The sequence below is a fragment of the Varanus komodoensis genome, unplaced genomic scaffold (assembly GCF_004798865.1).
Source record: "Varanus komodoensis strain SLA01 unplaced genomic scaffold, ASM479886v1 scaffold55, whole genome shotgun sequence".
NCBI lineage: Eukaryota > Metazoa > Chordata > Lepidosauria > Squamata > Varanidae > Varanus > Varanus komodoensis.
Window position 1 is genome coordinate 348,558 of NW_025336157.1, and position 25,600 is coordinate 374,157.

The window sequence follows — 25,600 nt, forward strand, 5'->3', positions numbered from 1 at the left end:
GGTTGCTGGGAGGCCTCCGCAGAGGAAGACGGAGAAGGGGCGGTTTTTTCTGGTTTCGGCTGCTTTTAATTTTGGGGTTTAATTTGTTTCTGTTTGCGACGAGATGGCATGGCATTTTCTTGGCTTGTTTTTATGTACTGCTGTAAACCTCCCAGAGAGCTTTGGCTGAGGAGGAGGAGAGGATCACCTGCGCTCTGCCCCTTAGGTGGCGGTCGTGAGGATGAAGGGGACGGAGGAGGTCTACGCCATGAAGGTGCTGCACAAAAGGAAGATGCTGGAGCGGGCAGAGGTGCGTCGGCCCCTCCGGGAACCGGCCAAGCCCCGCGAGCCCTTGGGGGCCGGGAGGGCCCACTGGCGGCCGAGGGGGAGCCGCCGGGGCTGGTGGGGCCGGAGCTGGTGGCGGGTGGTCCGGGGGCACCACAGCCCCGCAGAATCGGTCCCCTGGTGTTCGCAGCCTTCCTCCGGTGCTACAGTGCTCAGCATCCCCAGCCAGCAGAGTGGGCGGTTTCCTGGGAACAGATGACATCTGCCTTAATTCACGCCTGTATGACCATGAAGTTAATTTTGGGTGGGCAGTTCCAGCCTCGGCGTGTGGCTGCTGGGAATGTCCGGCCCCCAGACTGAGTGAGGTTTTCCTTCCGAGCTGATGGGCTGGGGGACACACAGCCATTCGTGGAGGGTCACGGGCCTCCACCTTGGCTTGTGAGCTTCCCAGGCGTATCGAGCTGTCCTCTGCCGGAGGCAGTGGGGTAGGCTGAGGGGAGGGTCCGGCTCAGCAGGGTTTGCTTTTCCTGCCCGCTTTCAGACCGCTTGCTTCCGGGAGGAGCGTGACGTGCTGGTTCACGGGGACAGACAATGGATCACAACCTTGCACTACGCTTTCCAGGACGATCACTATCTGGTAAGCTCTCCAGGCACACCATCGCCACAGGCTCCGAGAATTATGCAACCGGGGATGGTTTCTCTTGGACCCTGGAGGAAACGAAGGAGAAGAACACCCCTGGGAAGGAGGAAGGGAAGGGAAGGGCTGGGTTCTGACAACACACTGACCCAGACTCCGGTGTTGAACCGTGGCTTGCTGCTGGAACGCGGGTTGTCTGAACCCAGCCCGGGGAACTAACCGTGGTGAGCAGCCCTCAGTTCATAGCCCAACAACAAACCGTGGCCTCTCTTCATGGGTTGTTTGTGGTTAACGGGCCATGGCTTACTAGCCCTGCTGCGTTCTGATCACCCAGTCAGCCCCGCAAGGCTTTCCAGTCAGCCCCTCCGGGGATATTCTAGCTTGCTGTTTCTTTTGGCAGTACCTCGTCATGGACTACTATGCAGGGGGAGACCTGCTTACGCTCCTCAGCAAGTTCGAGGACCGCCTGCCCGAGGACATGGCCTGCTTCTACTTGGCCGAGATGGTCATGGCCATTGACTCTCTCCACCGGCTCCAGTACGTCCACAGGTAAGGAACTCCCAAGAGGGGAGCAGTGCAAAGGGTAATGAGCAAGGGGAGGAATCACAGGTACTCGTGGGCTGGGTTCAGACAACACGAAAAGCCACGGTGGCCGCTTGCCATCGCTGGTCTGTTGTATCATCTGAACCCACTCGTGGTATCTCACGGTGGTAAGTTTGGTCTTTAGAACCATGCTGAGAAACAATGGTTTGCTCTGTGGTTTCTCCATACCACCGTGGCTTGTCGTGTTGTCTGAACCCGGCGTGCACCCACCACGGAGTCTCCTGGAAAGAGCGGCAGCTGCAGGGGCCGCTCCAGCCCTCCAGCCTCTATGTGCAGACCAGTGCGGAACAGGCAGGTGACATAGGCAGGGAGAGATGCATCTTGGGAGTAGATTTCAGCTGCAGTGGCTGATGGGATATGTGCCAACAGTGGGGAGACTAAGAGGGGATGATGGAAACACGATCGTCTGTCAGGTAGATCATGGTGCAGAACTGCAGGCTGCGGGAAGACAGAGCGGCTTGCCGTGTTGTGTGAATGCCGCAGAGGTGTCTCTAGGCAGAAGCGTTGCCAGTTGCAGCCATGATTCAGGCTCCAGGCCACGCATGTGGGGATGCCAGAGCGTGTATACAAATTTTGAAATAATTGCTAGGATGTGTTAAATTCCACCGGTGGCAGGACCAGATGATTAATCTCCCATCCAAATTGTCTCAAATGAAACGAACCTTCAGCGCCTTTGCACTGTGATCCAGGTCATCCCAAAGCAACAGAAAATGTGATTTTTATTTTTTATTTTATTTTTTTTTTTATTTTTTTGCTTTCTTTCTTTCAGCTTAATTGTCCCTTAATTGTCAGGCTTGCAGAGTTAACCCTTCCTTCCCCAGCTGTAGCCAGTCCTGAAAATCAGCTCCAAAGGAAATTATGCTGAAGGGAAAAAAACTGTTCTTGTTGCCAGTGGATACTCAGGCCAAACAGCCCTGTAGGTCCATGTCTGACCATGTGTGTGTGTGTGTGTGTGTGTGTGTGTGTGTGTGTGAATCATGTATTTATTCATTTTTATTTCTGTACCACCCAATAGCCAAAGCTCTTTTTAAAACAGAAAAAAAACTTGATCCCAACCCTAAGTATATAAATGCCCTGCAATAGAGGATGGTCTCTACCTGGTGCCAAAAAGATGGCAACATTTCATAACTGGGGGGCCTTCCCCCGTTGCCCCCGCCCAAGCTCCCTTGCAGGTGGCCGTGGGACGGAGGCCCCAGAACCCGCCTGCAGTGTCCAGGAAGGGGAGTTGGAAGAGGGGTCCTCTAGGGGTGGCAGCCCCTGCGCTTATTTGCCAGACTCGGGGCAGAGCAAGGGACTCTCTTGCAAGGGCTGGAGCCCTGAAGGTTTCAGTTGGTGCCCTGAGGGTCCCCTGCTGCCCTGGTCCCACTGGCTTTTGGCCCACGTGTGGCTGTGGCCCCTGGAATCCTTTTACCAGAGTTTATTTTCTCAGATAATGCACATGGCGGGCATGTCGTGAGCGCAGCCGGCTGGAGCCGGGGGTCCGACTAGATGACCCGGGAGGCCGCTTCTGACTCGCTCTGTTTCTATAAAACATGCTCCTTTCCCCCTGTCCTCACATTCCTTATTTCGAAGAAGCGTATCCTCCAAAAGGGCCTTTTACACATGCACACAAACCCACAAAAGAAACAAACTCTGGAGCAGATTCAAACGGCAGAATTGCGCATGCTTTGGGCGCGCTCTGCAGGCAGCACATGTTGGCATGAACACTGGGCCATGTGCCTCCGTGTTCTTTCCGGCCCAGCCCAAAAGTCCCAGTCGGAAGCGCCGCCCACGCCTGTGCCCCCCAGTGCTGAGCCCGTTGCCCCCACTCCACAGGGACATCAAGCCGGACAACATCCTCCTCGACACCAATGGGCACATCCGCCTGGCTGACTTCGGGTCGTGCCTGCGCCTGCGTCCGGATGGCACGGTGAGCCGGACGGGCTGCGTGGCCCTGCGGGTGGGAGCGGGCAGACTGAGCCGTCCGTCTGCGGCCCAGTCCAGATTTGGAAAGCTCCTTTTCTGCCCGAACCTGTGATCCTCCAAATGAAACCAGGCATTTTTCTTGCATGCATGGGTGTAGCTGTTCCAACCTAAACACCCCGCATTTGTATGCCTCCATTCTTAAAAGGCACATTGGAAATGCAGGTACCATTTGGAGAGGTGTGGAGAAAAGGAAGCAAGCGTGGAACCCTCCGGCCGTGGGGCTCATGGAGGCTGCCCTCTCGCCCCACAGAAGCGTGGGGGCTTGCCTCCCTTGCCCGAGCCAGGGGTCCACTCTGCTGGAGGGGGCGATGCGAACGGTGGCGCAGGCCACGTGGGACGTGGGATCCGAGTTCGCCTGTGGTTCCCCCCACGCAGGTGGAGTCTTCGGTAGCTGTTGGGACCCCCGACTACATTTCTCCAGAGATCCTGCAAGCCATGGAGGACAGAAAGGGCAAATACGGCCCAGAGTGCGACTGGTGGTCGCTGGGGGTCTGCATGTATGAGCTGCTTTTCGGGGAGACCCCCTTCTACGCGGAATCCCTGGTGGAGACCTACGGGAAGATCATGAACCACGAGGTGCGCGTGGCAGAGGAACGGGGGGCTGTGGCCAAGGTGGGCGCGTTCCCCTGCCAGGCCAGGAGGCAGAGCAGGGGCCAAAGCGCATCAGAACAGCAGAAGTCTGGGGAGCTCTTTTGTTTTTAATTTTTTAAAATGGGAGGAACAGGGAGCTGCAGCAGGGGGTGCGGATAGATTTTCCCCAGACCGTGTGTTTCCAGCCCCGAGCTGGTGTGTTGGATCAGGCCTGGGTTTTAATCCAGCTCACTAGCCGGCTTTGGGTGGGTCGCTGACTCTCACAGCCTGGCCTACCTCACAGGGTTGTTGTGAGTGTTGAAACGGAAACGTGGAGAAGGCTCGTTTAGGCTTCCTGGGGTCTGTGGAGGAAGAGGTGAGATAGGAAGGCAGCTGATGTAGCTTTCATACTGTAGACGGAGATCAGGAAAAAATAGACGCTTTTCTTTTCATGGGGGTGATTGTGTTGAATCAGTGGGGCAGTTTAGCTCCTGGCATGAGCAGGATGGACCAGGACCAGAAAATTTATTTAGTATGAGGGCAGCTGAAGCGAGCTCCGTTTTGTTCAGGTAGGCACGGTGCTGCACAACTGCATCCGAAACGCAGATCTGCACATGCTCAGAGTTTTGCTTTCCTCCCAAGTCAGGGTGACCAAGCGGGTTTGTAGTTTTTCTGCTGTTGTCAGAACTTAGAACTGGCCGGAGCGCGGAATGGAGCTGGCAAACGGCGGTCGGGGTTGTTTGTTATTTACGCAGATAAAGCTTTTCTATCCCGTCCTTTAGCCAAAGCTCTCAGAAGGGTCCTTGCTCTAACACTCCCAGGGATGCGGAAGCCGTTGTAAGTCCGGGGGGGGGGGGGCGGGCAGCAGGGTCATGGAGGCTCAAATGGGTGTTGGAGCTTCCGAGCGGGACGGCACCAGGCCAGCCGAAGCTCTGGAGCCCAAGGTCTCAGAAGACCGGGCGCTTTCCCACCAGGACCACCTGCAGTTCCCGCCGGAGATCACGGACGTCTCGGACAGCGCCAAGGGCCTCATCCAGGGGCTGCTGTGCCGGCAGGAGCTGCGCCTGGGCCAGAACGGCATCGAGGACTTCAGGCGGCACCCCTTCTTCCAGGGCATCGACTGGGACCACATCCGGCAAAGCACCCCCCCCTTCCTGCCCGAGGTGGCCAGCCCGGCGGACACCTCCAACTTCGACGTGGGTGACGACGTGCTCAGCGAATCGGTGAGGGGGCCAACGCGTACGTTTGGGGGGCGCACTTCCCTCTGTGAGCAGTGACTGGGGGTGCGGGCAGCTATTTGCGTAGCCCAACAGCACAAGGAGGTCGTTTCAGCAGAGTCCGAGGAAGAAACGTGTGCGCCGAGCGTTTGCAGGACAAAACTCTAAGTGGCCCCAAAACGCTTGAGGACTGGAGCGTGGGGCGGCCACAGAACCCCGAGTGCCTGCCTGGGGAAGGGGAGGTGCGGAACGGAGTATCCCGTAAGAGGGCATGGCTGGCTGCAGCCCCGCAGGATGGCTTCACACACAGTGCTTGCTGGGAGACCTCAGGAGCGCGTCACTGTCGCAATCCGGCCAGAGGGGATGCGGCTCAGGGGCTGAGCAGGCTGACCGGGCACCCTGCCTATGAGCAGCCGCTGCTGCCGGCCCGTGTCGGCCATACTGGGGTCAATGGACCCAGGCTCTGGCTCAGCGCGACGCGGCTCGCGAGGGCGTCCGTGGCGCAGGCCCCGAAGGCTGGCGGGCGTAACACTCAGCGTTTGCCGAAGGGCACCAAGCCGGGCTGCTGCATTGGCTGCCCGGAGCTCCCAACCCAAGCCCCAAAGTTTTCGGGGCGGCTGCTGTCCCTCCTTGCCGGAACAGCCCCCCTCCCAAGTTCATCTCCGTGTACCTCCCCGCTTTCAGGAGATGCTCCCACCTGTGTCGCATGCCGCCTTCTCCGGTCACCACTTACCTTTCGTTGGATTTACCTTCACTTCGGGGATGTGAGTACAGCTTTGGCGTTGACCCGCGTGTTCGGACCCCTTTGCAATCCGCCTGGGTTTTCCTCACGGTTGTGTGAAGGGACGGCGCTGCCTCCCCTGTGTGTGTTTCCTTTAAGGACACAGGTGCTCCTGGGGAGAGTTGCATGAGGGGAGGTCCTCAGCCTTCATAGGTGCACCAAGCCACAGGTGGCAGCCGGATCCCCAGAGGTTCTGCGATCTGGCAGGCCAGGGGGCACATCGCTCTGCTCGGAATGCCATTTGCCGCTGAGTCCAGCTGTGGCTGCTGGGCAGGGGTGTGACCCCCCCCCCCCGGGCTGCCAGGAGTCCAGTGCAGCCCCCACCCTCCCAAGTTTCCCACCCCCCACACACTCCAGAAATTTAAAAACAGAAGAGAATACACCTGTGCTCTGAAAACTACAGAGGAAACCCTGCAAGGACAGCCAGAAATGATGGAATTTACTTGCACAAGATTTAGGGATGGTGACCAATTTGGGCAGCTTTAAAGGGGATTAGGTAAATTCATGGACGAGGGCTACTAGTCCTCATGGCGCTCTGCTGCCTCCAGGATTGGGCAGTAAATCCCCGAGGGTGGATGGGAGGAAGCTGTTGCTTGCTGGCCTTGCTGGCAGGTTTCCTGTGTGTGGCTGGCTGGCTATGCTGAGTCCAGGCTTCTGGACGAGATCAGCTCTGGGCTGGCTCTTTTAACATTAGACATAAAAATGGGATTGCATAGAATCAACATGGGGGAGGCCATGGGGGCTCCAGGGAAGGTTTTGTGGGTCATTGGACCCCAGCTCTCACCACTACTCCACGCTGTCTCTTCGGTAGGACAGGGACGAGGCCCCTGGTAATCGCACTGCTCATGCCGTTTCTGGGGAGCCCACGGCCTTCGCGCTGAGCCCTGAGCCCTCCGCCTCTCGCTTTCCCCGCAGCCCCTGCCCCGAGAAGGCCCCCGCCTCCCCCTCCGACAACTCCGGCACCGCGCGGCTTGAGAAGCGGATCCGCCTCCTGGAACGGGAGAAGCTGGAGCTGAGCCGCAAGCTGCAAGGTACCCCACTCCTGAGGGGGCGCTGGTCCCACACCGGGGCGAAGGGTCCTGCCTCTGGCCCTCCGCCCTCATTCTGCCCCTCGGGTGGCATTCGGATCTCTCCAGCCGCGTCGTCAGGCCGAGGCTGCATCTGCCCCCCCCCCCCCCCCCCCCGTCGTGCCCGACCCCGTGGCACCGTGTGCCTTTGAGCAGCCTAACCCTCTGCTGTGGTTGCGCCTCTGATCTCTGAGGGCCAAAACGCTGATCGTAGCAAAGTCATGACTACGTTTGTTGTTGTTTTGAAAACACCCAAGTAGCCGCCTCAGAAGGAGGGCGATCGGGACGGGAAAGGAAGGCGCTCGCGGAGCCCTTGGCGCCCACGGAGGGCCCGGCCCGGTCCTCCCTTCACCTCCGCGGTGCAAGTAGTCGTTTAAAAACCAGCGTGCACTTGCAAAGCGGACAGGAGCACCCCTGGGCTTCTGACGCCGTTGAGTAGGATCCTTTCATGCCGGCCCCAGGCCCGGCGTGCTGGGAGACTGCTGTGGCGTGTGGGCTTCCCCTTCGCGCTGGCCCAGCAGGGCTGTGCTTCTGTTCTTCTTGCAACCCGCACAGATGCCCTGGCGAGACCCCCTTCCCAGACTGCGCCCAAGGACGCGGAGAGCAAGGCGGCCGCCCCGCGGAAGCAGGCGCTGGGTAGGTGTGGGCAGGCGTGCCCTGGGTGCGAGAGAGCCCCTCCTGAGGGATTTGCAGCCGGGCACCAAAGATGCGCCTGCTGCGGCCGTTCGGGGGGCAGGAGAGGGTGGCTCGCTTTCCCAATCCGGCCTCCAGGCCTCTCCCCACCTTGTGGCCTCCCCCATGAGAACTAGGGGGTTACCTTGTACGCTGGAAGGCCCTCCTTTCGTTATCTCCAGTTAGCGGTTGGAGATAACTGGGGATTTCCGGGCCTTCGCAACCAGGCCGAGGCCCCTTCCATGCTTTTCCCATCGCAGCTGGTACAAGAAAAGGACGGAACGCCGTGCTGGCCGAGCTCAAATTTTCTCTTTCTTTGGAAAGGGCAATATAAGACCCTCAAGGCATTGGAGCCTGTGGCTAAAATGAGCCAGCTGCCCCTTTCTACTAAGCCAGCGTAGAAAGATGCTAGCCCTCATGTATCTTGGGACATCTCATAAAGGGCTGAGTAACCTGATCATATGCAAAGTACATTTTCCAGACCAGTGAATAATGAGGGATGGGTCCTTTTCCATTTTGGAAACTGACGTTGGGAGCTGCGTGCATTCCAAGGAATGCCCAGTGGGATGATTTCCCTCTGAATCAAGCCAGGTCCATTCTGGGCATAAAAGTGTGTCAGGCTTTGGAATGTCACAAAATCATTGCCACGCAACGCAGGCGTTCTGTTGTGGGGGGAAGACGCCATTTTAACAGTAGTGAATCGCCCTGCTTGGAGGGGCGGAGAAGCTGGGCTTGGAGGGGGGACGACGGAGGGCAAGCGTTGGCGGAGCGGCTCCGAAGTACCTGCCGGGACTCCGAACTCTCCTCCTCTCCCTGCTGCCAGAGAACCAGCTGGAGAGCGACAAGATGCAAAAGCTGCACCTGGACAGAGCCGCCTCGGGCCAAGTGAAGTCCCTGGAGGAGCGTGTGAAGTCTCTGACGCAGGAGAAGAGCGAAGCTCTCCAGGTACCTGCCGCGAGGGGTCCCATGAGGTCATCCATCGGGTGGGTCTCCCCTCGTGGCCAGTTGCTCAGCCATTTAATTCAGGAACGGGGCGGAGGGAGGAAGTGAGTGCCAGCAGCAGCTGAGCCCCATGTGGCAACAGGGGCCACCAAGGAGGGCGTGGGCAAGACTGGGGGAAGTGCAAGGTCTGAAGACGGGAGCCCGTCTCATCCCTGCTTGGAAGGCACCGAGCAGGACCTGCAGCCCATCGCCGCTCGTGTTGTGGCCACTCTCAGTCCGGGAACTGGGGGGCCCTTCCCACCTGCTGCCCACTTCCACTTCCAGTCAACAGCCCAGAAGCACCCTGGGGGGCCTCCGGGCTGTTCAACCCAGTCATGGAGCAACCAGGAGCAGGACGTCCCCGCGCTGTTGGCAGAAAGCAGAGATGGCGCATGGTCGGAAGAGCCAGCCTCGAGCCGGTTGGTGCCCGTCCGCCGTTAGCAGCCCGTCGCAGCTGCCCCTGGACGGCGACCCACCGCCCCGTGGCGTCTGCTTTGCCCCAGGAGCTGGCCCGGGTGCAGGAGCAGCTTCAGGCACAGGCCTGGGAGCTGCAGGAGGAGCAGCACCGCCAGAAGGAGACGGCCGAGGAGCTGCAGAGCGCGGAGGCCAAGTGCGGAGAGCTGCAGGCGCAGCTGCTGCGCCATTCCCGGCTGCTGCGCGAGCGGCTGGAGGAGACGGAGGCCGCGGCCCGGCGGGTGGAGGGCCTGCGCAAGGAACTGGCCCGCACCGAGGGCGGGCGCAAGGAGGTAGCTTGCGGCCCTCCCTTCCCCGTGGCTTCATTCCATCCTTTTCTCTCCAAGGTCCCCTAGCGAGAAGATGACATTGCTCTTTGGCAAGGTGGGGTCTTTCTCGCTCTGGGGCAAGGTGGGGTCTCCCCAAAGTGCAGTCCCAGCTGTGCCAGTGGAAAGGGGGCCCAGTGCAGAACTGGTCCCCCTGCAGCTCTTGGACTGGCAGCAGGTACTGGGAGGGTCTCCTTCTGCCCGGGGGCCTGGAAGCTCACTTCTCGGCTGCAACTCTCTTCCGGCGTTCGGAGTCCCCACCTGTAAAGCCAGGCCTTTCCAAAAAGCGGGTCCCCTCTTGGGGGACCCCCCCTTCCTGGCTCAAGGACGTCCAGGAAGGAGCCGGGACTGGGAAGGGGCGTCCGGAGAGGCTGAGAGAAGCCCTCTCTCCTCCTGCAGCTGGAGGCCCGGATGGAGGGGCTCGTGGGCGAGGTGTCCAAGCAGCGGAAAGGGAGGGAGCGAGCCGAGCAGCAGCTGAAGAGGTGCCGGCAGGAGCTGGAGGAGCTCAGGGTGAGTGTGCGGCCGCGGGGCAGGGGGCGGGCAGGGCCCCGGCGGTGGTGACGACGCCTGGCTTTTGCTGCCCCCGCAGGTGAGGCAGAACGCCGGCCTCTTCCGCGCCTCCGGCTCCAGGCGCGGGGCCGACGCCACCTGTTCGCCCAAGGAGGAGTTGCGCGGCCTGCGGGAGGCGCTGCAGCTGAGGGAGAGGCAGTTGGCGGCGCTGCAGGCGCAGGTGTCCCGGCTGCAGGAGCAGCCGCAGGAGGCCAAGACGGGGAGGTGAGGAGAGCGGGAGAGGGGCCGCTGCTGGCGGCCTCTGGGGCGGGACCCTGCGGGGCGCAGCGCCCAGCGTCCTCCTGGACTTCGCGGCCCCCTGCGAGCCATCGCATAGGATCTGAGGGAGGGACCGGTGCTTCCCCAGCAACTTGTGGGGTGGAGAGCACAAGCCACTGGCCTGGCCGTTGGGGTGGATCCATACCTGAGCCCCTACTTTGGGGGCAGGGCATGCCAGGGCTTCCAGCGAAGCCCTTCCCCACGGTTCCCGCAGCGCCAGTGTTCCCCATGCTCCTGTTTGGAAGTAGGTTGCCTTCAGGAGAAACCTGGAGAGCTCGTGGGACAAGACACGGCTCCGAAAAGCACCCCGTTCTGCGCTCACATGAAGAGCTGGGAGCCAGGTGTCCCGGGCTCTCCCCTCCGCTCCACGAAGGGGCTCCGGGGGGTGACTCCTCGCCTTTCTCCTCCTCTCTCGAATGGCCCTTCCTGCCCAGATGGGAAAGCCCGGATCTGAAGGAGCAGGACAAGAGACCGGGCAGTCTGCCGCCTCCTGACAGCCGCAGGGCTCTGCTTCTTGGGGACCAGGTGGGTGTGGGTGCAGCTACCCCACTGGGGCACTTCTGAACACCCATCTCCGCCCGGCCTTCCTTCTCTTCTTCTGCCTTCCGCTTTTCCTGGCACGACCGTCTTCTCCGGGGAGTCTGGCCGTCCCGTGCCCGAAATGAAACAGCCCCAGTTCTCTGGACACAAGAGCGAGCCTCTCTCGCCCTCAGCCCTCCGGGCGCCTCCCGGTTCCCTGGCCATGTGGGCTGCGGCTGTTGAGGAGAGCGCCTGGCTGGGGGAGGCAGCTGCGGCCCCACGGCTGCAAGCGGCCCCTGTGCGAAGGCCTCGCCATGTGGTCATTTGACGTTCTGCGCGTCACATCCTGAATCTCAGACCTCCAAAAGCACACCTGGTCTCACCCTCCAAATTTCTTCCAGGGTCTTTCCTTCCACAGTCGATCCAACCTGGTGTGAAAGAGAGAGGGAGACTTCCTCCCAGGCGGATCCCGCTAGCACAGGGCCAGCTGGCAAGCCCCACACAAGCCCCCTAACTGGGCACTTGTCCCTCCAGACCCTGGTCGGGGACTGGGCACGGCTCGGCTTCCCCTCCTCCTCTTCTTGGACACCCCCCCAAAACACCCCTGCTCTCCCGGCCCATGTCAGAGACCTCTGCCCCTCCCAGGGCCCCCGGGACGCGCATCCCCGCTCCTTCAAGCTTTCCGCCTTCGGAGAGCAGCTCGGCCCGGCTCAGCGCAGCCGGGGTGGGAGGAGGGCGCGCCACTGGCCGAGCAGGCCCCTGGGATGCTGTGCCCGCGGTGACCCTCTCTGCCTGCCCCCACAGCAGGTGGACTGGCCTGGCCCGGCCAGCCCGCCCCCGGAGCGGGAGCCGGGCGCCCCGGACACCGACAAGGCGGCGTCGGCCCCCCACTGGGAGATGCAGATCGCCAACATCCTGCAGTGGTGCGTGGTCAGCGTGCCTCCCCTGGGGCTGCGACGTGGCGCGACAGCAGAGGCGGGAGTGCGTCTGAGCATAGGCGGAGTGCCTCTCCGGGGCCACTGAACGAGCGCCGACAGGGAAGGCTCCGCTGCCGGCGAGCTGGAGTCGCGGCGTTTTTGCTGGCGGAAGCTCAGCAACGACCGTCCACGGTCCTTCCCCAGGGCGCTTTTGCAGTTGGTTTGGGAAAGGGGGGCTCCGGGAGGAGGAGGCTGGGCAGGCGAACAGTCAAGTCCCCAGCGAGTTTGCCTGGTGCCGACACTTGACTCTTCTCGGCATCGGCAAATCCCTCTTTCTCTCCCCGCCATCGCAATGTCCGGTTGCTTTTAACTGGGGGTTTTATCTTGAACTGCCGGATGCTCTGCTTGTTTTATTGCATGTGTTCCTTATTGTAAGTCACCGAGACATCAGTGGTGGGCAGGGTAGAAACGTTTCAAATAAATAACGTCTTCTGGGGGGCTCTGTCCACCTGGCCCCATCTTGGCTAGTTGAGCTCGGCCAGGCCGCCCTGGAACTCTTGCAAACGGCACAGATCAGTCTTGGTTGTTTCAGGGTGTGGGTCAGAATAATCCCAGGTTGTGGGAATTGATTCCAGGCGAGGGCGGAAGTAGGAGAGGGAAATTTCAGAGCGGGGTGGTTCCAGGTACGGAGAATCTTGTCTGACGGAGCCACTGCTCCTGGCGCAGGGTGAGCGACGAAAAAGAGTCCAGGGACTACCTGCAGGCTGTGGCCGCCCGCATGTCGGAGGAAGTGGAGGCGCTGAAGCAGACGGGCGTGCAGAGTCCTGGGCCGAAAACTCCGGTGAGGGGGCCCCCTTGGGCGAAGGGGCTCGTCCCCCATTTTGAATGCCCCCCTTTCCAGCCCACATCCCTGTGGCTGCTGCAGGCGGGGCCCCGGGCTGGCCCAGGCTGCCGCCCCGGCACCTCCCCGCCCCGCCCCGCCTCGGAGACGTTCCTCCTGGCCTCCCGCTGCAGGACTCCCTCTGGAAGGCTCGGCGGCTGCAGAAGGTGGACGCTTCGGCCCGGCTGGAGCTGCAGTCGGCCCTGGAGGCCGAGATCCGGGCCAAGCAGGGCGTTCAGGAGGAGCTCGACAAGCTGAAGGTGGCGCACCTGGCTGTGGAGCGGTGAGCAGGGCGCCCCTGTGCGGGCGGCCGGGGGCGTCCAGGGAGCAGCAGGAGGCAGAAGAGCTCCAACTGTGGGGCTGTGGTGCCCGGGGTCCGACGGCACGGGCACTGCTGAGGGTCCAGTGCAAGCGCCCCTGCCCCACCCCTCCGGTTTGCCCCTCACTCTGGCCCGGGCGGCCCGAGGGGCAGAAGCTGTGGCTGGCTTGTTCCCCGGCTCCGTGCCTGCGAGACCAGCTTGGGGTAACTCTGCTGGAGGGGGGGAGGAGGAAGAGGAGGAGGGGGCACAGCCAGTGAGAAAGGCATCTTGCCCAAAGCCCTTCCACACCTTGCCCAGGTGCTGATTTGAGAACCGCAGGTAATCAGAAAGAACGGGGCTTACAGCAGGGCTCCTACAGATCTTGGAGGTCATGAGCCCCCCCCTCCCCAGCTCCCCCGGGCAGCCCCACAGCCTTCTGATCCTATCTGCTGTGGCCATGAAAACTGAGGACTGACCTCTGTCGGGGTGTCCGCAGTACACCTAATACCTCCACCTGGCTCATTCGTTTGCTTGTTCATCCCTTCATTCTGGAGATCCCGAGCCCAGGATGGCATGATTGCTTGGCCAACCGGCTGACCCCCAAGCTGCCCTACCCACTTAAAGACCCACACCCACTGCACCCTCCTCCTCTGAAGAATCCCGGGGCGGGCACAGCTCTTGCCGCTAGAAGCTGGCCTTTCCCTAGCTACTAAAGTAACATTTCTCCCACCACCACCCGGATCTGTGTCCCAAAGCCAGCTGCAAGAGGCCGAGAAGCAGAACCGGATGCTGCGGGTGGAACTGGAGAAGGTCAAGGGGGAGCTGAAGGCCCGGTCGCTGGAAGGTAAGAGCCACGTCGCGGTGTCTCTGTCGAGGATGCGACAGGGCTGGCAGGGCCGCGCAGCCCCCACGGGCCCCCACACCCAGCAGGGCCCACCGGAGTTCTCCCCGTCTTTTCCTGCCTTGCGATCTGTGTCTCACCCTGGCCCAGGCCGTGGTGATGGGGAGGTGGAGCGGGAGAGACCGGGCTTCTGGGCTCTCCATCTGCCAGGCAAGCCGGGGGTAGATGAGGGATGAGCCCCTCGCCCAGATGGTGGCAACACGAAGGTGGGCTTGTCGATGGAGGGGCTTGTTGGGGAGGTATTGTCCAAGGGTCTCCAAAATGGGGGGCCAGTTTTGGTCCCTGTGCAACAGATCTGTGAACCGCTCCTTTGTTTCACCCTTATTCTGTTAGCATGAGGGTTCCATCTGCAGCCCACCACCGTGGAACGGGAAATGATTAATGGGAGGGCCAAGTCATGCCGAACAGGAACTGACTAGTTAAACTAGCCGTTGCCCCAGGAAGCCTCAGTAATGTTTTGCTATTCCACACTGCTTTCCTTCAACAGGTGTCAAGCACCAGGGACCCCTGATTCCTTTCCTCTCCTTCCGGAGTACCAGTGTAAGTCTTCCAGTGCCGTTGGCTAGAGGAGCCCAAGGGCCAAAATTCATGCAGCTTCTGAAAAGATGTTCACGCCAGGCGTGAACTCAGAATTGCACTAATCCAGCGTCAGCATTCACTGGCATTTAAAATGTTCACTCTTCCCCACGGCCCTACATTTCATCTAGAAAGAAATACAATTTTAAATGCTTCAGATCTTAAGTTGTCTCCGAGGCCTGGGCCTTGAGCATAACATGCTGCTTGTGTCACCTTGTTTTCCAGAAGGACACGATTGCCTTTGGGGGCTCCTCGGACCCCCAGGAGGCGCGAAGGACCACAGGCGAGGCCCAGCTGCACCCTGAGGGGAGGAGAAGCCTCCGGGCCAGCGTATGTACCGGCTGCGGCCGCCCCAGCTGTGTTCACACGGCGCGGCTTTCCAGAAACCTGGATTCTCCCAGCTGCTTTGGCAGGGGTGCTGTGCCAGTGCAGCCCACTCTGGGCTCCTGGCCTGCCCCAGTGCAGGGAAACAGGGGAAGCTTGAGATAATGGGCCCTTCTGGGGGATGGAGGCCTGATGCACTGCCGGGGGACGGGGACGGAAGGTGGCACAACGGGAAAATGTGCCTGCCCACCTGTGACGGTGAGCCGTCCCGAGGCTTCGGCGAATGGGGCGGCACAGAAGCCTCCTAAATAAATAAATAAATAAATCTCCTCCTGGCACTAAGGGAGCCCTTAAGAGAGACCTCTCAAGCTTTAGAACGGGGGGGTGGGGACTCCCCAGACAATTGGCAAAACCTCCGCGCCAGTGTGGAGCAGCGGTTGAAAGCACGGGGCCGGGGTGCTGAAGATCCGGGTTCAAGTGACAGACCCTCAGCCCAACCTACCTCACAGGGTTGTTGTTGAGTAAGATTGGCAGGAGGAGAATTATGCAAGTACCTTGAGTTCCTTGGAAGGAAAAAAGATATAATAAACTGGGAGAAATGGGGCACAGTCTTCTGGGGGGACAATTCAGGGGTGGGCTTGGCTCATCGGAGGTCTACGGTACCCCACCCTGGGTGCAAGACACCATCTGAACTAGAATTCCTGGACTCTTGCTCCCTTGGCAAGCCAGAATCGCAAACCATGATCTGAGCTTGATTTATGATTCCTGGCTTGTTTGACAGCAACAAGCCAGGATCCCAGCTCAGACGAGAAGCTAAGCAAGCATTCCCTGGTGTGTCCAGCAATTGCGGTAGGCTGCATGTCCCAGGGTGTGGCGTGTTTGTACTAAGCCGGGATCCTCCCAAATTCTGGCTTATTGTACCATGTGATTGCAACCAAGATAGAGGGGGAGGTTTGGTAGCCGGGAGTGGAGGAACACAACTCTTTTCCCACCGGTCCCTTTCCCTGATTTCATCAAAGGTGCCACATTTGATGCCTTCAGGCCAGGCGGCAACAGCTCCTGCGGAAAGCAGCAACACGGCATCCCTTAAGGTAACGGACGCATGGCCCGAATCGCTCTCTTTTTGGCTTCTTTGAGTTTTTGGGCCAGCCAGTCCCTGGCTGAGGCCGGTCTCTTTCCTCCCCAGCCTGTGACAAGCTAGGCTTCCCACCTGTGTCAGAAGGTCCCTTAGTGGAGAGAGAAAAGCACTCCATACATGGTCAGAGGGCTTGTCTTCACTGTTGTGATCTGTGGCCCCAGCCGTGTTAACAAGCCATGGTTTGTTAAGCACAAGCAGCCTGCAATTCGCAGCGCAGAAACAATCCACGGGTTCTCTCTGTGCGCTGTTTCTGGTTAAGAAGCCATGGTGGGCTAACGTGGCTGGATTCACACAGGGGAACAAACCGTGGTTCCGCAACAACCCACAGTTCGGCGGCAACCCACACTCAAACTGAACTCTGGCTTATTGTAATGTGTGAATGCAGGCACCGGCCTGCTTTCATAGACAGCTAGAAATCCTCATTTACATAGGGGCAGCTTATGCTCAGCAGTGTGGCAGAAAAAGGGAGCTTTTCCCCTTCTTTTAAAAACAAACAAAAAACGAGCAAGAAAAAGAAAAAAAGACAAGCTAGACATTGCTTTATCTCATCTACACGTGTTTTTATCTGTTCTTCCTGCATATTTTAAATGGTCCTGTTTATAGTATCAAACATCTATATGGGGGGAAAATACTTTTAAGCGTTCGACTTTGTGATGCAGTCAAAAGGGGAGAGAGTTTCCTTTGGGGAATCGATGCCTGGCTAAATACAGTGATGCTTTTCCAGCCCAAATCGCACAGCTTCAAAATCCAGAGCTTCTCCAGCCCCACCAAGTGTATGCGCTGCGCATCGCTCCTCGTGGGCCTCGTCCGGCAAGGGTTGGCTTGCGAGGGTGAGTGGCGCCTCGCTGCCTAGCGGGAAGGGGTGCCAGGGAGGACCCCCCTTGGGGGTGCTGCAGAGGAGGCTTCTCTCTTCCGATCGAAGCACCCAAGGGGTGTCTTAGGCAGGGAGTCGGGGAGAGTTGGAAACCCTTCCCAGAGCTCATGGCAGCGTTACAGGAGCAGGGGTGAGACCGATTCGCGGCCGAGAAGGCTTCCAGTCCCGGGGAAGGTGCGCTGTCCAGGGCAGCCTGGCTGCACGAGTCCGTCGCCAGCAGGAGCTTCGGCTCGGGCCCTCCTTGCAGCTTTCTCCCGGGGGGCCTCATCAGCGCAGGATGCCCGGCTGGACGGCATTGTGCTCCCACGGCCGGGGCAGGGGCAGGGGCAGGGTCGGGCATTCCCAGTGCTGAGCAAGGAAGCACGCGGGCAGGAAGCAGGCCCTCGCCCCAGCGAAGGTTTGCGTGGAGCGACTGGACTCCCACCCCCTCCCCGAGAACCTCCCCTCGTGGGACTCCCCTCTGGCTCTCCCGGGAAGCGTGCGCCAGCGTCGGGGGCCAGCGCGGCTCGGGGCCTGTGCTGGGGGCGCTCACGCCTCTCCCCCTCTGTCTGCTTAGCCTGCGGCTTCGTCTGCCACGTCTCCTGCGTGGGGGAAGCCACCACCTGCCCCACGCCCTCGGAGCAGCTCCAGACGACGCTCGGGGTGAACCCCACCTTTGACGGCTTCCTCTCGGTAAGACCTGGGGCCTCCCGGCTGGCCAGCCGCCGTGCCTGGGGCAGGGAAGGCAGGGAGAACCGGGAGGGCCAGGCCTGAGGGGCAGAAGCTGCCTTTTTGCACAGAGGATTCCGAAAAAAATGAAGAACTAGAAGAGCTGCTGATACAAGGCTAAAGTCCTTACCAGCAATAGCTAAGGTTTCAGAGAAACTCCTTTTATGAAACTATTTTAATTTGGCGGAATGACCGGTGATTACCAAGGAAAAATGGCTCAAAAACCTCAACTCATCCAGAGCAGAAGGGTGTGGAAAAGGAGGTCTTTTCGCTCTCTGTCTCCCACGCTGTCTGCACGACCCTGTGATGCTGCTGTTGCGACGGGTCGCGGCCTGACGTCTCTGGGACAAATCTGTGCACGTTTTGACAAAACTTGGAGCCGGCTCCCGCGGGCCTGCTGTTGTCTACACATGCCTAGAATTGCAGCGTTGAGCTGTCCGGGATGCACCGAGGGCCCAGTCTGGGCCAGGGACTGGATGGGCTCGGTATTCCTTCCACCAGCTCCAAGATCCTGAAGGAGAGAGTCAGCGTTTCCTGCATTTATGCCCTCCCCTCCACTAACTGCAAAGCGCAAGCCTTGCTGATCCCCCACCCTCTCTTTCTGCCCCCAAAGGTGCCCAAACCTTCCGGCGTGAAGAAAGGCTGGCAGAGGGCTTTTGCCATCGTCAGCGACTTCAAGATTTTCCTGTTCGATGTTCCAGAGGGAAAGCTATCCCAGTGCGATGTGGGTGTCATGCATGTCACAGACATGAGGTAAGCGGGCGTCGTGTGTGTGAGGGCACCAGTGGCAGTGGCGGGTACTACATGTCCCATTTTGCAGAAAAGGTGCTTGTATTCACGGAGCATCCAGCTCATGTTCCAAGTCCACATTAAGACCCCCAAGAAAGGAAGCGGAGCAGATCTGCCTGCCTATTTTGTCCCTTTGCATCCCGCGTGGTCACGTTTCTCACCTGGGAAGGGTCTCTGCAGCTCGGTTTTTAATTTTTCTCCGGTGTTCTGCTAGGGACGAGCAGTTTTCCGTAGCTCCGGTACTGGCCTCCGATGTCATCCATGCCAGCAGCAAAGACGTCCCTTGCATCTTCCGGGTAAGAGAGAGAGGAGGAAAAGTCCAGCTGGCAGGGAAGGGAGAGTGGGTTTCATGATGGCTCACAGGGCGGAATAACAATCGAATGAATAAATAAGCACGCGAGTTTAACTTTGATCTGTACGCTGTTAGATTTACCAAGTTCTTCAAACAGGGGAATTGAAGTCATGCGACTTTTCCACTCACTTATAGGAAATGCAAGATGTTTGTGAGTGAGAACATCGCATCCTTGCTGTCTGCATGTGCAGAAACCCCTTTTTATTTCAAAAATGAGAAATTTAAGATCTGTTGGGTTGAAATGCATTTGGTGTTTGTTTGGAATATTGGAATTACAGCACTAGGTGTCTGTGTTTCTGATTCTTGTAAGCCGGCCGGTGTACAGATCAAAAGCGCATTGCTGAAAACTCCTCAGTTTAATGTTTGGCTTTCACAGGTTCATTTATACGCAATTCCTTCATTGCGTTTGGCTGTCTTGTTGTGACAGGCTTGTTGTGTTGTCGTTATTGTGACTAGCGCTGTGAAAAAACAGAAACAAACGGGAATAATTCAGGGGCTCTTGTTGCTGCAACCGCGTTTCCACCACAGCTAGGACTCAGCAAAGGGTCTTTCCACCAAATCAAGCACAACTTGAGCATCAATCTTTGAATTATGGGGTGCCTGGCTGGGAGGTACATGGTTACAATTGATTTATTTGTTCTACTTTGAGAAGATACTACCTTTCCTAGCATAGAATGGTGCTTATTTACTCCCAGAGCCGGGGCAGCAGAAGGAAACTCCAGTGCTGAGTTTCCAGTGTGGAACTGCACGAATGCAGGATATTTTTTCTTCCTTTAATCAGCTTGGGCAAACTGTTCTGTTCTGGGTTTCTTGCGCTGACTTAGCTGGAATCCCAGAGCTGGCTGGAAGCACAGCTTGGGGGGCGAGGTGGAAGGAAAAGGTTTTCTTTGTGCCTGTGGAAAAATACTCCCAAAAGTCCAGGGAGAAAAAGTTTGTAGCCACCCGACTGGAGCAGAGGAAGGCGGGCTGTTTTCCTCCCTGTGCTGCTAAGTCAGCTCCACTTGAGCCGTCCCTGGGCCAGAGGTTCACGGGGCGCCTGGGCATTTCCGGGGACTCGATTGCCCCCCACCCTGATCCCCCTCCGTCCCGGCCCACAGGTGACAGCTTCCCAGCTCCACTCTCCGCACACGACCAGCTCCATGTTGTTCCTCGCGGACAGCGAAGCCGAGATGAGGAAGTGGGTGCAGGTGCTGACGGAACTGCACCGCGTCCTGAAGGAGAGCCGGCAGCACGACCGCGCAGTCTACATCCTCAAGGAAGCGTACGACAACGGGCTGCCCCTGGTCCCTCACGCGCTCGCGGCAGCCATCATAGGTACAGGACGGAGAGCCGGGCGGCAGACCCCGGTCCAGCTCCCGGGAAAGCACGCCCTTTCCCAAGGCCCCAGCCACGCTCCGGCACCGGCCCGGCTCTTTGTGAAGTTGCCGCCCATTCTGGGGGGTTGAAATGTCTCATCGGAGTCTCCGTTGCCGGCAGAAAGAAGTGAAGCTAAATGTGTACACAGGGAGTTTTTGGAACGTGGGCTCCTGCGGCCCCGGGCACCACCGGAGGGTGGCCCACGGGGCTTCTCCGATTGGAGCGTGGCCGCCCGGCTGACATGGGGCGGAGAGGAAAAGGGTGTGCTTTAGGCCTGATGGCCGCCCAAGGCCAGGAGCCGGGCTGCTGCCCCCAGTGTGGGGCATGCTGGAGTTGTCTTAGCAGCCCTGCCTCCGCTTGACCTGTGTACTGTCCCCAAGCGGAGGGCAGCAATCCTGAGGCCTTGGAAGGGACTGAGGGGGCTCTGCCTCTTTTGCAGACCGCGAGCGGATTGCCCTGGGAACGGAGGACGGCCTGTTTTTGATTAATCTCCAGACAAATGGTAGGAAGGAGCCTGCCCCAGGGCAGGTGCGGGGGAGGCGCTGCTTTGGTTTGGGGCATCAGGTTGGAGGGCAGAGACTGCACCTTCAGCCTGGGGTTGCTCAGCTCGCCCCGGGAACAGGGCGGCCGCAGCTGCACCTCAGAGCAAGTGGCTCCCGGAAAGTGGCATGCGGCTTTCCGGAGGGGTGCTAGTATAGACGGGCATTAACAGAAGCCCGCACAGTGTTTGGTCTGTGCAAGGCTGCAAATTCTCTTTCCTTACAAACAGACACTCTCCTTTTCTGCGACACAGTGGGGGTTTATTCTCAAGAGAAATGTGTTTCTCAGCAGGGCAGGAGAAGCCAGCTCCGTTTTATTCCGCTCTGGCCAGGGGTTAAAAACGAGCTCAGGGAGCCAAACTGCACATACATACGCAGTGGTATTTCTTTATTTAGAAAGGTCAGGATGAGCAAACGGGGAGGGGGACTGGGCTGCCATGATGCACCGGGCAGTTGGGGGAGCTGGGAAGCGTGGGGCCACGGCTGGCGGGGAGGGGGCTGCTGGCTGGAGTCCTGTGCCTTCGCGCAAACGGCGACCCCCTTTCCTCCCCGTCCAGACGTGCTGCAGGTGGGCGACTGCCGGCGGGTGCAGCTGCTGCTGGTGTCGCCCCAGGCCCAGCTGCTGGCCGTGCTCTGCGGGAAGAACCACAGCGTGCGCCTCTTCTCCTGGGCGGAGCTGGAGACGCCGGAGGCCCCCGGGAGCAAGGTGGCGGAAGCCAAGGGCTGCCAGGCCGTGGCCGTGGGGCTCATCTGCCGCGGCACGACCCCCGTGCTCTGCGTGGCCTGCAAGCACCAGGTGCTCTGCTTCCAGCTCACGGCCACCCGGCCCCCGCATCGGCGCATCCGGGAGATCCAGGCCCCGGGCTACGTGCAGTGCCTGGACGTCCTGGGGGACCGGCTCTGCGTGGGCTACCCGTCCGGCTTCTCGCTCTACCCGCTGCTCAACGAGGGGCCCCCGGTCTGCCTGCCCCACCCCGAGGACCCCCGGGCGAAGGCCACGCGCCAGATGGAGGCCCTGAAGGCGGTGGAGGTCAGCCTGAACGAGCTGATCCTGTGCTTCAGCGGCTTCGGCTTCTACGTGGACGGGCAGGGGCGCAGCAGCCGGCCCCAGGAGCTGATGTGGCCGGCGCCCCCGCTCAGCTGCTGTGAGTGGGGCCCCTCGGATCCCCCGGGCTCGGCCCCCTGTGCCACGGCCGTGGGCTCCATGGGAGTTGCGGTCCAACGTCTCAGCGCTAGGCTAGGGAGGATGGGGTTGGTCGTCTGGCCCCATCGGCGGTGCTGGTCTGGCAAGAAGTGGGCATGCTGAATGGGGATGCTCTGAGTTGGAAGTGCAGAGCCTTGGGAGGGTGCCGGGCTGGGGGGGGAAGGGGCAGGGATCCTGGCTGGGGAGGATGGGAGTTGCAGTCCAGCACCGTGGGAGGGCCGGGTGGAGGAAGGGGGTCTGGGCCTCTGCAGCACCGTGCGGAGAGGTGAGAGTCGGCCTGCAAGCCGCCCAACGCAGACGCGCCGCCCCTTCCTGCCACAGGCTACACTGCGCCGTATCTGTCCGTGTTCAGCGAGAACGCGGTGGACGTGTTCAACGTGCGGAAAGCCGAATGGATCCAGACCATCCCTCTGAAAAAGGTGCACGGAGGACGCTTTTGGGGCTGTGGGGAGGGTGCTTACTGGGGGAGTCTCTCAGGGACTCTGTTCGCCCTCGGTCTGCTTCAGAGGTGGGGAACCCCAACTCGGGGGCCAAATCCAGCCCTCCCTTGGCCCCCCAAACCTCTGCTGGGCGCTTGGGGTTGGCTGTACCATTTCCCCCTTCAAAATGGTCTGAATGTTCCCGGAGCTCCAGTGAACTGGCGCTTCAGACCCTGCCCTGCACCAACTAAGCACGAACCTCTGGCTTGGGGGATTGTGCTGTGCCGGGACCGTGCCTGGATCTGCCACGTGGTGGAAAGAGTTCGGGGCGGGGGAACGGGGCAGAACGCGGAGATCGAGGGTGCACCCTCGCTGCTGTTGAGCATCCCCGCTGCAGCCAGGTGCCGAGGCCCTTTCCCGGCACGCGTGGACACTCGGGTGGGGAACAGACCCGTGGCTCTAAAAAGGGGATTTGCAGTTGGGGGGCCGTGGGCGCAGGCCCGGCAGCACCGCCGGGAGCAGCCGGGTCAGAGAAACACCTTCTCCCTGGCCAGGTCCGGGCGCTGAACCCCGAGGGCTCTCTCTGCACCTTCGGGAGTGAGAAGGTCCGACTGACATACCTCCGAAACAAGGCGGCAGGTAAGGCGGAGGGGCCCAGGTGGCGGGGCAGAGGTGTCTCGGGGCGCGGCCCAATTTTTAGGGCTGTCGGGATTGCTCAGGGATGGGGGCAGCCGGCCTGGCCAGAGAAGGGCTGCAGCTGGTCTCCGGCGCTGCCCACCTCAGTGTTGGAAACGTTTAAGGCAGCTTTGGGAAGACGCCAGCCGAGGTGGGGAGCTGCCCCACTTGCTGTGTCTCGCCCAGTCTCCCTTGGGTCCGTCGCCCCCAGAAACGGCCCGGCAGGGCCCTTGACCCCTGGACCAGCGTGCGTGAGCGCAAGGGGCCATGCTGGGAAGACGAGCCACCCCCTGGTGGTCGGGGGCCCCTCACCGGCCAGGGGAACCTGCCCAGACAGGCCCTGCGGGGCTTGGCCTGGCCAAACCTGGAGGGGTGCAACTCCGCAGCCTGGGGAGCAGCCGGCAAGCAGCCACCCCCCACTGTCCCCCAGACCAGGACGAGTTCGACGTCCCCCAGACGACAGACAACAGCCGCCGGCACCTCGTGAGGACGCGGCACAAGCGCCGCTTCTCCTTCCGGATCTCCGAGGAGGAGCGGCAGCAGCAGCGGAGGTGAGACCAGGTGGCTCGGGGCGACGGGGCAGCGGAAGGGGGCTCCGCGGGTCGAAGCTGGGGGGGAGCCGTGATGCCATCTGCCCCCCACTAGGAATTCCGTTCTCTCGCACCTGTGCCGCAATCCTTGCAAGGATGAGCAGCCGTGGTTTCCCCCTGCTCGCAACAAGGTGCTTTTGGCCTGGCTCGCTCTGCAACGGGCCACGGGGTTTGTCAAAGTCCCGCTCCTTGAGGAGCTGAAAACGGCCCCCAGAGCGGGCTTCCCGACTTCTCGGGTGTTTCCCCCGAGAAGAGGGACTCTGGGGAGAACTGAAGGGTGTGGATCTACAGCCGTTGTGTCCTCCTTGTCCGCTTGCCCACACCTGGGCCGCAGGTGTGATCTGCAAAGCCGAAGGCCCGCCTCAGTTCGGATCCTGGGCTTCCGCAGTCGGCATCCTGCCGGCTGCACCCGGATCCGGCCCGCTGTGCCGGCGGCAGCGCCAAGAGCGCTGGCAGCCGTGACCGCCGCTTGCTTTTCTGCGCCGCGCAGGGAGATGATGCGCAACCCGGCCCTCCGCTCCAAGCTCATCTCGGGCCCCAGCAACTTCAACCACGTGGTGCACGTGGGGCTGAGCGAGAAGCAGCACCGGCTGCAGGAGCTGCCCGTGGTGAGTAGTGGCCGCAGCAGCCACGTGCGGGCCGGCTCGCGCAGGGGGGCAGGGGCCTCGCTGGGGGTTTGCGACGCAGATCCGGTCGCGCCGGGGGTGTCTCGGCACTCAAGCCTGGCGCGTCCCCCATGTTCGAAGCACCGCACTCGCCAAATGCTTTCGGGATCGAGCCGGGAGTTGAGCTGCCACCTCTGGAGTCCTTGGGGCCCGGCTTTCTGAAGGAGGCCCCTCGCCTGCGTCGCTTCCCCAGCTCTGAACACGCTCCTTGGGGATCTGCGTCGTGTCCCCACTCCGCGTTCCGGTCACCTTTCAAACTGACTTTTTAAAGGGGCGATGCTTTGAAGCTCCTTTTGAAAGCTTTGTGCGGCTCTTATTCAGCTGGGGGTCCTGGTTAGGGACCCTTTGCAAGGCAGGCCGTTTCTTGGAAAGGCCCTCTAGAAATACTGCACGTGGAGGAGGAGTTTTTATTTTGCACGCGGCGTTCCGACGAACGATGCCAGCGCAGCGTCCTCCAGCCCCCCGTGCAAGCCAGATCTCTCCCTCCAGGCGCAGGAGGAGAAGCGGCAGGAGGCCCACGCACGGATGCGATGCAGCAGCCTGTCGGAGACCCGGCGGCCCCCGTCCACGGGCAGCGGTGGCGAGACCCCGGGGGCGCCCCTCTCCACCTCCTCCTCCTGTAAGATGCTGCGCGGAGCAGCAAACAGCCCCCCTCCCCATCAGGGCCTCTGGAGAGGGGGCGCCAGTGGCACTCCCCAAGTTTGGCCAACAACTCCCGTCAGCCACGGCCACCACAGCCAGCGGCGAGGGCTGGGAGAGCTGTCGGCCAAGACGTCCAGGGGCCCCAAGCGGCCCTTCCGGCCGCACGGGGGAGTGGGATGCCCCGCAGGGCCCCCCCGGCTGACCCCTCCCCTCTGTCCTCTCCGCAGTGAAGCACAGGTCGGGCGGCGCCCCCCCTGAGGACGCCGCCACTTCTCGGCAGGGCCCCTTTCCCGGTGCCGGGACGCCGGCAGAGGTGAGCGCGGCGGGGCAGGGGCTGCCGGGGGCTCTGCTTGGGCGCCCCTCGCTGCCGGTCCGTCCTCGCGTTGCCCAAAGGCTCCCGGACTCCGGGGCGGCGCAGCGAGGACGCCTGGCCCCACACCCCTTTGCGTCCACCGGCCCCCGCAGCCCCTTCAGAGCATCTCCCTCTCGCTGCAGGTCATGGACCGGAGTCTGGACAGCGCCAGCTGAGGCGAGCGGCTCGCGGCTCTGCTGCCCGGCTGCTCCCCGACGGGGTGTCTCGGACCGCGCCAAAGCGCCCGGAGCGGCGTGGCTCGGCCACATCTGCCTGCAGCGGCCGGCACCGCCGGGGTGAGGGAGGGGCGCGCACCTCCCACCTCAGCCGGCCGTTGTGGAGGGGAGACCCCAGCAGCTCTGCGGATGGGGCTGCCAGCCCGAGCCGGGCTCACTGCACTGCGCACCGAGACCCGCGCGCTCTCAGGGAAGGCGGCAGCCTGGCCCCACGGCTGCTGGCCCCGCACACTCGCCCGCCGACTCCGCTGCCCCCCGCCCGCCTTTCGCCTGCTTGCTGC

At 61.0% G+C, this 25,600-nt stretch overlaps 1 protein-coding gene across 1 annotated transcript; it reads left to right on the forward strand.

Moving 5' to 3' along the window:
- Positions 1-205: 205 nt before the first annotated feature.
- Positions 206-25,259, forward strand: CDC42BPG (CDC42 binding protein kinase gamma). Its single transcript, XM_044448355.1, has 34 exons — positions 206-289; positions 806-901; positions 1,302-1,450; positions 3,320-3,413; positions 3,845-4,045; positions 5,014-5,262; positions 5,941-6,020; positions 6,953-7,068; positions 7,660-7,740; positions 8,600-8,721; positions 9,261-9,503; positions 9,936-10,046; positions 10,126-10,310; positions 10,799-10,889; positions 11,688-11,806; positions 12,527-12,641; positions 12,815-12,963; positions 13,735-13,823; positions 14,368-14,420; positions 14,682-14,786; positions 16,643-16,748; positions 17,349-17,464; positions 18,114-18,253; positions 18,504-18,585; positions 19,739-19,955; positions 20,437-20,499; positions 21,094-21,681; positions 22,062-22,159; positions 22,714-22,798; positions 23,265-23,385; positions 23,915-24,032; positions 24,579-24,708; positions 24,959-25,044; positions 25,197-25,259. Exons 1-34 carry the CDS (start codon positions 221-223, stop codon positions 25,257-25,259), a joined length of 4,530 nt encoding a protein of 1,509 aa, XP_044304290.1. The 5' UTR covers positions 206-220.
- The last annotated feature ends 341 nt before the right edge of the window (positions 25,260-25,600 follow it).